The following is a 12,398-nucleotide window of genomic DNA, read 5'->3' as shown; positions in this document are numbered from 1 at the left end:
CTTTCTCTTATATGAACAATCACTACTACTGCAGTCCCACTCATTGATTGCGCTACCTTTAGTCTAGCACCGTCCCTATTCCTCTAGCATATAATGCATGAAAGATGAAGGGGAAGAAGCGAAAGAGTGCCATTCTTCTGGCATTTTTGCTCCTCGCTGTGTGTCCATGAAAGTGGCGGCTGGCGGCTGGAAGGTCACACGTCTGGCGCAGCCGTCGCGAGCCTCTCTTCATCCTCGTGCAGGCCTCGGTCCGTGGAACAGGGCTGTTCCACGTGTAGGTCCTACGGCTGGCCTCAGGCAAGGTAAACGCGGTCGCCCCCGCTGGGGGCTCCGCGGTCCCGCGGGGCGCCCAGAGCCCGAGGCCATCCCAGCCGCGGCTGGCGACGCGGACTTCCTCCCACGGCGGCTCGCGCACCGGCTCGCCAGGACTGCGCTCCGGCGCGGTGCCCGCGGAACGGCACAATGCGCGGATGGCGCGCAGATCGCAGAGTTCTTCAGTTCAGCGGATGGCCGAAGGCATCCCGATAGAGGTGAGATACTGAACACGCTAGTACTGTTATGTATAAGCTGATTCAGCAGTGTTAAGAACGCCTAGTATGAAACGACGCAATTTATATGTATACTGTAGCTGTCAGACACTACGAACAAAACCATCAAAACGGCTTGCAGGATTTTCTAAACAGACGAACACAAAGTACTCTTCATCAAACGGTCTCGTTTTATTATCGCAATAAAGTGCAGCTCTACTTTCATTACTTAATCCCTTGAGGCATACCGAATGATGGCGGCTTTGTTAGCACTGCACGCAAGAAATAACAGGAGCGTAACAAAGCCGCTCAATAACTGAACACACGTCGAGGGCTAGTTGGTACTCGACGGGTACCACCTGGGTTATTGCACTTAAAAACTCAAAGCAGTTTGTCTTCGCCGAGAAGCTTAAAATATATAAACATGCTGCAAAGATAGAACTTACTGGTCAAGTCAGTCCCGTCAACCTGTTTTTATCAACGAGCCCAAATACTCGCATGCACACTGTGAAAGCTTCACAGAGGAATCCGGTAAACTGGTGTTGTGAGTAGGATGCAGGAGATCACTTGTCAAAAACGAAATGGGCAGTAAGCAAACCACAAACCGCATCATAGGGGAAATTAAGGTCCTAACAAGTAATACAGGGAAAAAAGCTCTATGCATCTATACGACGTGAAAACCGGAAATTAATAAACGCAAATTTCAAAAGCTACAGCGTAAACAAATGCTGTCATGCTCCCGTAAATTACGCGTAGATGCTTTGTTAGTTTTCAGTAGCTGGAAATTATTCCGGAGCCCTCCACTACGGCACCTCCTTCTTCCTTTCTTCTTTCACTCCCTCCCTTGTCCCTTCCCTTACGGCGCGGTTCAGGTGTCCAACGATATATGAGACAGATACTGCGCCATTTCCTTTCCCCCAAAACCAATTATTATTATTATTATTATTATTATTATTATTATTATTATTATTATTATTATTATTATTATTATTATTATTTCTCCTTTATGCGGACGATATAAAAATGTTCAAGGCAATACATACTCTTCATGATTGCTTGTCATTGCAATCGGACATATCCGCCTTCTCTGATTGGTGCTTGAAGAATGGGCTCACTCTCAATTCATCTAAAAGCAAGGTTGTCTCATTTACGCGTAAAACGCACAGTCTTCTCTACTCTTATTCTGTGAATGGTAGGCCGCTGCCCAGGGTTGATGAAATTAATGACCTCGGCGTACTTTTCGACCGTAGCCTCAGCTTCTCCTCTCATACAAAACGCTTTGCTCTACGGGCTATGCGTACACTCGGCTTCATCTGCAGGCTTTCGAGAGAGTTTCGATCCCAACTCCCTTTCTTAAAGCTCTTCTCTCCATATGCTTGCCGCTTTTGGAATATGCGTCTGTTGTTTGGAGCGGCACTTGCCAGTCGAACTGTGAAAAAATCGACAGAGTTCAGATAAAGTTTTTACGCATATTTCAACATCGGTTTTCTTGCAAAACTTCTAGCTCTCATCCCAGACAGAGTAACTCACTGCAGCTTCCTTCTCTTAGCTGCCGTCGCGTGAGGGCAGATATAATTTTCTTGTATAAACTTCTTCATGGTCACATTCTATGCCCTCAGCTCCTAGCGCGTATCCTTTTGCATTTTGTCTTTACTACACTTGTGCGTTTGCACCGGTATTATATTGTTTTTTTCTCTCCTTAATTGTACATCACGTGTACTTGTTTACATTAATATTATTTCTTTAATACTGTGTACTTACGCCTGATTGTCTGTAACGCGTTCACTAATTACATTTCTTATTGTGTATGATTGTATTTCTAGCTTGTATTTCAGAGATCTCTTATTCGTTCATATTAGTATTGGCTTTATTCTTGTTTGTATTTTGATATATGCTGTACTTGGCTGTTATGGGTCGTTCTTGTGTTCATTCTCTTTGTTTATTGTTTTATTAGTTATTTATATGTCTGTTGCCTGTTCTAGCTGTTTTCATTTACCGCTGTTCTCGCTGTTTCCTTGTTCTCGCTTTTTTGTTTCATGCTTGCTGTCGCGCCTAGTTTATGTGTCTTTTTTTTCTATCGCCTTGACTGCTGCATTACCTCCCCTGAGTGTCTTCCTTTGTAGTGAAATAAATGTACATTTTGTGCGTGTGAATGGTGTACCAGCACCAAGACCTTTGGGTTGTTCCTGGGCACCGAAAAGATAAAGATTGATTGATTGATTGATTGATTATACTGTATAGTGTTTTTTTAAAGGAGGCATTCTGCTTTCTTTTGCAGGAGGGCCCTCAGACAGCGAGTCGAGAGAGCGTACGACCGCAGCACACATTTCTGGCCCCAAGCAACGACTCACAGTTTTGCTCAAGTGCACCGGCTCAACAGCACAGTCGTGAGCGGGTTCATGTTATCCACACCTTCCATGAATGTCAACTACATCCAGGCAGTGACGGTGTTGTTGTCTGTCTTTTTTTGCGCTTTAAAGGGACGCTGAGGAAAAACTGAATTTGCCTTGCATCGATAGATTACCACATTATAACGACAACGACGCTACATTCACAGGAAAAGGGCGCTTTTTAAGCTAGAAAAGGTAAAAAAATGACATACACGTTCCGCCACAACTGGCCCATTTCGCAACGACATTGCGGTGGTGGTGGTGGTCGTAAAAACTGCTATTCACGAACAAGGAGGGCGAAGCCCCGAAGGGTCTCACTACACCGAGGGACATCCTTAGTTCAGGATGTCGTTGGTCGATTACGCCGCCCTAGCCCGCCGGACAAGATCTCTCTGTCGCTCCAGTCCAGCACTGCTAAGCAACGTTGCCTTACAGTCCTCCCGAAAGAGGTTAGGAACGGGTCCTAACACTGAATTTTGTTGACTTGCCTAGACCATGTGATAAATGTCTGCCACCTCATTACAGAGTTTGCACCATCCACTCAATTCAGGGTCGAAATGTTTTGCTAACGATGGGCAGAGCAACGTGTAGGTTTGGTGGCGGGGCTTAGTGCTCTCTTCCGCTTTAGATAATGTGCGCGCCGGAGGGAATGCTGCTTCCGGAGATCGCAGAAATAAGTTCGTATCACGCTGAAACGTAGTAAAGGGGCAGGTGCCACAGTGTGCTTAGAAGAGAGATTGAGCTCCCGGGAAGTAAACGCTCGGGCGGCCGCATCAACAGCCTCGTTCTCCCTCATACCTTGATGGCCTGGGGCCCATATGATTCGTTTTTTTTTTTTGGGGGGGGGGGTGGGGTCAGCGCTCCGAATGCATGAGTACAGAATTTTGCTATAAAGGGGGGAACTTGGCCCACTAGATGATTCTCACACTCCCTGCGAGAGTCCGTGAGAATGATTTTGGATTTAGAAAAGGAGGCAGCCAGTGCAATAGCAACCTCCTCTTCGTGTACTGAATTTGGAGCACGTAGGACAGACCGTCCACCTGGGTTTCGGCTTGCATAACCGCCGCCATGCAGTACCCCCTTGGCGATGTGCCCGCAACGTCCATATTAAGGACTCCCGGACGGGTTTAAAAGATATGTTGCAGCGCCCGAGCACGCACTGTGCGTCTGCCTTCGTGTGGATCGTGAGTCATGTTTCGGAGTAGGGGTTAGACCCAGAGCTTTGTGGGCCAGATCTCCGTTAGACGCACCCTGTTTTCATACTGCAATGGTGCTGGATGCAGAGTCTGGCTAACAGCCCACGCCTGGGGTTGGTTTGCATGCGATGTGTATTGGTTCGTGAGGTGGGCCTCCATAAGTTCCACAAGCGAGTTAAATCCCCCAGAGCAGACACCCTCTTGTTGGAGGTGCTGATGCGCGCTTTTTAGCTTTATTTATAACCGCGTCAATACGAGTCACCTCGTGTTTGGTGATGCAAAGGCGCAGAACCATATACAAGACACGACTGACCACGAAGGCTTGGACAAGCCGAAGGGCATCCTTGCCGCGCAGTCTGCCGCGCTTGTAGGAGACTCGACGGATCGTACGTCTGACCTGTTCCCCACGGTTCACAACTTATGCTCAGCGCTCCTGTCGTTGGCCCCCCGGTTGTATAGAAGGGGACGAGCACCGGGAGCTCTCGTATCAGACCCCCAGAGAAGGTCAGAGTGAGAGAGGTGCTGTCCTTCGGGTTGGGGAGAATGTGCAAGAGCTAGGATTTGGTCGGCGCGCACTCCAAGCTCCACTCTGAGACGTATTGTTCTACTAAGGAAGCGGCCTGTTGGAGACGATCCTCCATGGCTCCCAAAGGGACTTGATTTGCCTATAGGGTAATATCATCAGCGTATAAGGCGTGGTATATGCCTTCAACTTCCTCCAAGACCAGGGGTAACCTCATCATGGCAGTGTTAGAGTAATGAGCAAAGCACGATCCACTGAGGGTTGCCGCGAGTACCCAAGTTCGTCGTCGGCGAGGAGGAGCGCCTGCCGATCCGAGATAAAGTTCCGAAAGTAAGCAAACGTTTTCCGAACACAATGTGTCAAGCTTGAGTTAGCAATAATATTACTGTGTTTGAAGCTATCCAATTCCCCTTTAAGGTCAAGGATGAGGATAAATCTGTCATTGTGTTGTAGGGTGGTCAGGTGTATCACCTCTAGATTTAGCTGAAGTAATATGTCCTCTTCAAAGAGATGCTGGCGGAAGCTAAACAATCGTATCCGCAAATTAAGAATTGCCCTGTACCGAGCCTGAGTTTTGATCTGACGAGCCCACGCAGCGAACCCTTCTGTGAACAACACGGGGGTTCGAGATTGAGCCCGAAATGGCGTCCAGTTCGTGAGCTTGGCCTGACTCCAATTTCGAGTCACGGCCTTATAGTGGATTATAGTTTTGAGGAGACAGTGGTCACTACATAAGGTCTCGTCCAGGTTATCCCATTGCGAGTGTTGTATGTTTTTGGTGATTTTGAGGTCTGGGCACGTATCGCGGTGTACCGTATAGCCAATTCCCGAACATTTCATTTCATTTTATCGCCTTAAAGACCTAAAAAGGGGGTCTTACATAAGGGGTAGCGAGAATAAAAGCACAAATTCACAATAACAGGAAAGTCTTTACATTTTCAGCGAAAAGACTTGGGCAGGTGATGATGGCAACGTTGTTTGGAAGGCCGTTCCAGTCTTCGGCGGCACTAAGAAAAAGGAATTATAAAAAGTGACGGTGTGTGAGCGTGGTCGGGCAACTTGTAGGTGATGGCTGGTACGATGAGATATGCGTGCTGAGGGAAGAATATAAGATGCGATGTGCATAAGGCTGTGGAAGAATTTGTGAAATAAATACAGGCTGGCAATGCGAACCTGGAGCGATAAGGGTGATAATCCAGATTCTGCTTTTAAGAAGGAAACGCTGATGTCATAAATGCACGATGAATAGCCCAAATAATGGCTAGGGGCGTTGAAGTCCCCCACCATCACGAGAGGGTCAGGTCCAGCCTCTTGTACTGCATTAAATAAGATCTCGTTAAAGAGAATGCTAGTCGATTTAGGTGGGCTGTATATGCTAATTATGTGGACACTGGGATCCTGGCGACGACTTTGAAGGATGCGCACCATATTGTACTCGTGTTCCTCCGAACGAAAGGTCCAGGCATACAGAGAGAGCAGCACATATTTCTTATGCACGAAAGCGCAAGTGGAAAGTCCCCCTTGAAAAGATTTATAGCCAGGCAATTTTTCCTGTTGTCCGGTTTCCTGAAAGGCCAGCACATCAGGTGTGGGATCCATGGTTTCAGGTGGAGATGGAGATTGGCCTTTTTTCTGCGATCTTGGAATCCCCTGCAGTTCCACGGGATTATGTTGAATGTTTCTTTTTTCTGTTTAGGTTTTCCAGCCATGCTTAAGTTATTGTTGAAGGTTAAGAGCCTGTGCGCTAAACGGGCCAGGGGAGGGAGGCTCTGAAGGGGCCCCGGCACCCAGGTTGAGGGTTGTACAGAGAACTACTTCAGGACGGTGCTGCTGCGTGGAGCGTATGCTTGCCTTGATTTCTTCCAGCTGAGGGGCTAGCCAATCTTGGCCGAATTGAAGATGATTGGCAGTCATCATTTGCATCTGATTTTAAATTTGCCGCCTATCTTGAATTACTTCTTGGACCGTAAGATCCACCTGCTGCGGGAGTATAGTTGCTCCAGAGTAGTCCTAACTTGCTCATCGACTATCTGACGCACCCGTGTTTCCCAGCTTGCTTCGACTTTAGCCGGAATGGTTGAATACACACTTGCCCGACTAGAGCAGTCCGATTCAACATTTATTTATTTATTTATGTATTTACATAATTACATTACATAATTACATTACATTACATAATTGCATTAGAGTGGGGAGGTTACAAACACAGAAGTATAGAGCACAATACAAAATTTGAAACGCGGTCACATACAAGTAAAAAAAAGAAACAAAAGTTTCGGCAGAATGTTTTTGAGGTCAGTGAAAACAGACATGAACATCTTTTCATCGCTACATTGGGATGGCATTAAAACTAGCACGAACTGAGAACACAGACATGCACTTACATAATAACTTGGATCAAGGCTGTCGTCAGATTCAGTCGCGAACTATGCCAGCAGTGATACGAAAATCCATATAGAAAGAGAGAAAAAACAGTGCAAAAGAGGAACACACACGTACAGGAGCATTGATAATAGGAAAAAGTTATCACTTCTAGTTGCGACCAACAAACCTTGTCTTCAGCGAAATGTAGTCATAAAAAAGAAAAGAGAAAAAAATGAAGAAGTAAACGCGGCACTAGTTGTGCAGGCAACGACAAATGAGGGCAATGGGTTCCATTGGCGAATTGTTTTCGGGAAAAAGAACAGAAAGATTCAGTTTTGCATTTGTACTTTTGTGTCATGATCCAAACGTAAGGGCACACAATGAGGTGAAAAGATGTATTTTTCCCGTGGGATACCAGTTCGGGACTGGGAAATGTCATGAAAGAACGTTAAACGAAGCACAGCTCTGCGATGTTCTAAAGATTACCAGCCTAATGCTTGTTATGAAAGTGTAGCACTTAATGATACATCTTCGGCTGACTAGACCGTAACGAGCAGATTTGTTTTGCACTTTTTTAAGCGCATCTTTATCTAATGCATTGGGAGGATCCCATGCCGGGGAGGCATATTCTAAAACGAAGCGCACGTTTGATGTTGCTGCCCGAACTGGACTGGGCTGGCATATGCTCCGCCTCCGGCGGTGGAGGAGCCTGGGCTGCCCTTAGAATCTGATCTCGGTGCGTCAACACGTTTTTTTTTTTGCAAATCCCATAGGCTAGACTACACCGCCAGTCACTTCAAAACAGCGATCAGGGAGACCTTTTCGGCGCAGCCATCACAAGTTCGAATCGAGTAGCCGGAAAAGTTTGAGATGTAATGTCCTCAGTAATAAGTGCGTCTTTTGCGGCCGGACAAACTTCAACATGCCCAGAAAGAGCGGCAGAATTTATTTGCTACAAAAAAAAAATTGGTAGTAGTTGTGCCGAGTTCCCCTTACGACCCCAGAAGTTAAAGCCCAAAGTGTGCATGGATTGATTATTTTGGTAATAAAAGGACGAAACAAATGTGAAGCGTATTCGCGCAACTTCGGAGCCAGAGCTAATACTCTGTTGGTACCCAGGCTCAATCGAAGATTGGCAGTCAGATTACAAGTAGGAGCTATGTGACAAACTGCGCGTGAACACGTTCTTCAGCCCAATGCAATAGATTTTTTTTCATCCAGTTCTATTGCACTTTTATTACCTACTTCATTGAATGACTGATCCCTGAGATAGCTTAGCTTTAACCGGGTAACTGATGAGGTGAATTAAGATAACAATGGAACAGTTGAAAATAGAGCACCTATATTTCAGCGGCCTTGGCTTTTTGTTTTCACAATGCAATGATACTACCTCAATTCATGCGCGTATTACTTTGCGCGCAGGCCGTTTACGGACTATCGTTTTCTTGCTCCAGTTTCATTCCATCCGCATCAACCAGCGCCTGGAGTGGCAATTCCTTGCGATGGCAGGAACGTCGTGGCGTTTGAGGCAATAATACAGGGCGAACAGCACGAAAACAGAACACAACTGCCCCAACAGCTCTTCTACAAGTCCTCTTCAGCTGTTCTGAACTGCGGCACTTAGGTCGCTGTTTATTGGGTCCGCACCGTTCCTGAAAGCAAGAGGTAGTGTGTGATCTGAATAAGGGTAATTTACGCTCGGTTGTTGGTTTCAAAATATTTAATACTTGCTTCCTATAGCAAAGTGACGGGACAAGGGATTTTTGCATTCGTATTTGCAATTCACATTCACCGTTGAGAGCAATGTCGGGAACGTGTTGTCTCTATAGAAAGCTAGGGCTTTTTTCATGGAGTTGTCATCAATAAAAAAGACATTCGTATTTTGCAAACGAAACACAATGCAAGGAAAGGTGTTCAGTAGGAAAGTGAAGAAATCCCAATTTCCAGACTGTCTCCTGTTTCAGCAGAGGAGAGAGAAACACGAGTAATTAACGCTGTTGATTGATAGCGAAAAAGAATGCCTTCAGAGACAAGAAACAAAACTCGGCTCGGCATCTATAGAACAATCCGAATGTGTTCGATTTCTCATATATGAGGGTCGGTTATGGTGCCAGTACTGCCTGGTTCAAGATTCCGCCTGTTTTGCGTGCGATTTAAACTTTCAGCCTTTTCTATTTGCGTCATTGTCTTGAATCCTATGCCCGTATTGATCTTGCAATTCTCTACGTGAGCTCATATGTTAAAAACAAAAATAGGGACGAAAATAAAGATAGCAGGGGACACATTAAGGAAGGAAGGAAGAAAGTAAGATAAAAGAGAAAAGGAAGAAAGGAAGGAAAGAAAGAAAGCGAGGGAGGGGGAGAGAGGGAACACATCACGAGAATTCCGGCAGTAAATTCAGGACTCCCGAAGCTTTAAGCCGCCGATGTACACGGAGAGCATCAGAATATGTTTCTGTGTATCCTGTAGAAGATACCTTGCTTCACAGGGACACAGTAGCCGCGGTGGTGAACGGTATGAAAATGTTTTAGTTTAATCATTATTCGAACACATTTAGCCTAATTGACAGATTTGTGTAGAAAAGGTGGCCCAGTATTCTAAATTAGGTTGGCCATTTCCTGTTCTGGCGAGGGGGTGACTCTTTGGTAGCTCTCTCTTGAGCCTGTTCAGCTTTGCACCTTGACTCGGCTAACTTCACTGGCACTCAGCTCTGTCCTCTGGGACGACGCAGCATCCCAGATCTGGCTCTTCAGTTTCATTGGTGTCCAATTCTTTAATTGTAAGAGACTGCGACGCTTTTAAAATTTCTGTGCCTACACTTACGTTTTCGCCATCGTCGTGCCGACCTGAATTGACTTATGGCGTATTCCAATCGGCGATGCGGTGCAAGTTTCCTTGCTTTGCGATACCGAGAAGCGTATTACAATGGGAGATTAGAATGAAGATCCTGAGTTCTGATTTCAGCTTGACGAATATATCTTGCTTCTTCGCGAATTCGGAGAGCTGCTCCGGACTGCCGATTGGAATACGCTGTTAACTCACATACGCTAACTTCTCATTTCGTTGTCCCAAACACTTCATCGGGCTGTGAAGCTTGCCCTGCTTTCTGCATAAAATTTATAACCGTTTGAGATTTGCGAGGCAGCAAGACTACTGCAGTCTGTTGAAAAATTGGTACTGAAGTGGAAGCTGCTTCTATAGCGCCAGCAAGTCTGTGCGCCGACACCTGAACGCCGTTCACGCCTTAGCTAAAAAAGTCCCAGATTCGCCGTCTCCCCGGCTGTATCACAGGCTGTGTGATCATGATTGCCGAGATATCGGACGCGGACCACTCACGCACCATTCTTACGATCGAACAGCTTTGAGAATTCGGGCCCTTTATTTGCTCACGCCATAGCTGTATAGCTTCCTCTTCGGTGCCACCAAATTGCGGGACAGGGTGCAGCCACAGTGAGTAGTAGACTTCTCTTTCAATCGACGCGCGAAAGCGAAAGTGATTAAAAACAAAGGCGGGGGGGGGGGGGGGGGGGCACCGTTGCCCCGCCCAGGCAAGACGTGCTTTGCCGGCGGGTCTACTTGGAAGGGAGCGCAGCCGTCGTTAGCTGCCGTTAGAAAGGCTCGCGGGCTCCCGTCGAGAAGCACTCCCGGGGCGTCAGCAGCGCTCTGAATGTCGCGGAGGCTTGAGGTGGCGGGCCGCTCGGCGATTCGCGAGCAGGATTTGACCGATGAGCCCCCCAGCCAGGATGATGACGGCCAGATAACGACGGTTGTGTCCCACTGAGCGTCAGCGATGGTCGTATCTTCTGGGCGCGACAGTTTAGCCTCCTGGCTGCTTAACTTCAGCGTTGAGCGTCAAATCAAGCAAAAATCTCCGAGTATACAGCGCAGTACAGCGTCGCGTTTTGTAGAGATAAAAGCAGTTAAGCGGAGATTAAAATAAAGGCTTACAGCGCCGCTATAAGCGCATTAAAGCTATTCCTTTCAGTTTTCAAGCGGCGAAGTCTTGCTATTGCGTTCACCATCGTAATAAGTGTGATCGTGACACAATTGACTGGGTCATTTTACATCGGCTTCCCCTGCAGAGCTTTTCAAGCCCTGTCTGCCTGGGGCAACAGAGTTTCTAAACAGCCTAAGCGGGTAAAATGCTACTATTCATTTGTTTTTCTGTTTATTTCACTCTTTTCTTCATCATCCGCAGCGGTGGCCTAGTTGTTTGAGCATCCGCCTCGCATGGGGAGGTGCGGGGTTCGATCCGCAGTGCCGCCAGGTACCCACCGGTGATACAATGGGTACAAGCTTCCCCTGCCTGGTGCTTGGCTTCTTTAGGGTGAAATTCTTGGGAAATAGGTCTTCGATCCCACCTTGAAAAAAAGAAAATACCTTGTGCCATGGCGCTCTTTGTCCACAGATGGCGTTCCGCCGTAAAAATTCATCATCATCATAATCCTCCGCGACAGCTGGTTGGCACCGGCAATGGCAGTGACGAGGGCGTGGATAGGCCGAAGAAATGACCATAGTGAAGCAAAACTGATAAGCACGGTTTCCGGGAACGAATCTCACGTTTGTCTGAAACATAAATGGTGAAACTCAAGTGTGGTAAACAGGACCCCGGGGCTCAGGTATACCCTAACGGTCGACGCAAGAAGCTAACAAGCATGCGTACCTTCATGGCGTCTCGCGTGTGCTCAAGAAGGTAGCAGCGTGGCACAATGTGCAGGGGGTGCTCAGCTACGGCCAAGGTCAGCAATGTGCCCGAGTAGTATGGAAAAAGCCAAAATCGGGCCATTGCCATGGCAGGGAAAGGACATGGCGCTATAATGACTTTGTGCAAAAAAAAGCGAAATTTACGGCATCTTGCGGAAAAAAAATTATTATGGGAAAATAAGCAGCTGCATTAACGTGCGGCTAAAAGAACAAGAAAAGTCTGCAAAGATCGCCATCATGTATTCTTGCGCTATAGCACCAAGAACTCACGAAACGCAGACAACGAAATTTCGCCGGGCTGGAGAAGTGCTAAGGTTACGTTAAACGCCGCGGTCAGCTTTGCAGAGAAGTTGTCGAGGCATATCTATATAATCGCCAAGTCACAGGACACATGTGTCGCAAGACGTCCGGTTGCGTTACAGAAAAAAACAGGGGGCCTATCTGAATAAGCGCTCACTGCTGCATACCACCGTTCAATGTTTTATTGTAGCTTGGTGTGCGCATTTTATTGTGCGCATTTTTCGGTTGCTGTGTATTATGCGTTTTTCAATAATATTACTAATTGGTAGTCGGCCACATTGTGTTTCTTTGCTAGTCAGTTTTGTAACTTCGCTCTGGCACAATACGAACGATCATCAGCTTTTCCAGTTCACTGTACTTTTGGAATTTAACTGCTACGTTACCCCGGTGGGAG

At 46.8% G+C, this 12,398-nt stretch overlaps 1 protein-coding gene across 1 annotated transcript in view; it reads left to right on the top strand.

Moving 5' to 3' along the window:
- Window positions 1–327: 327 nt before the first annotated feature.
- Window positions 328–12,398, top strand: part of LOC144094634 (uncharacterized) — a 73,735-nt gene continuing 61,664 nt past the window's right edge. The window contains exons 1-2 of the mRNA XM_077628560.1: window positions 328–530; window positions 2,806–2,914. Coding sequence (XP_077484686.1) covers window positions 471–530; window positions 2,806–2,914 — 169 coding nt within the window. The 5' untranslated portion in view covers window positions 328–470. The remainder of the gene's footprint in view (window positions 531–2,805; window positions 2,915–12,398) is intronic.

This window comes from Amblyomma americanum, chromosome 1 (assembly GCF_052857255.1).
Source record: "Amblyomma americanum isolate KBUSLIRL-KWMA chromosome 1, ASM5285725v1, whole genome shotgun sequence".
NCBI classification, from domain to species: domain Eukaryota; kingdom Metazoa; phylum Arthropoda; class Arachnida; order Ixodida; family Ixodidae; genus Amblyomma; species Amblyomma americanum.
The sequence above is the reverse complement of the archived record's forward strand: the minus strand, read 5'-3'. Positions and strand labels throughout refer to the sequence as shown.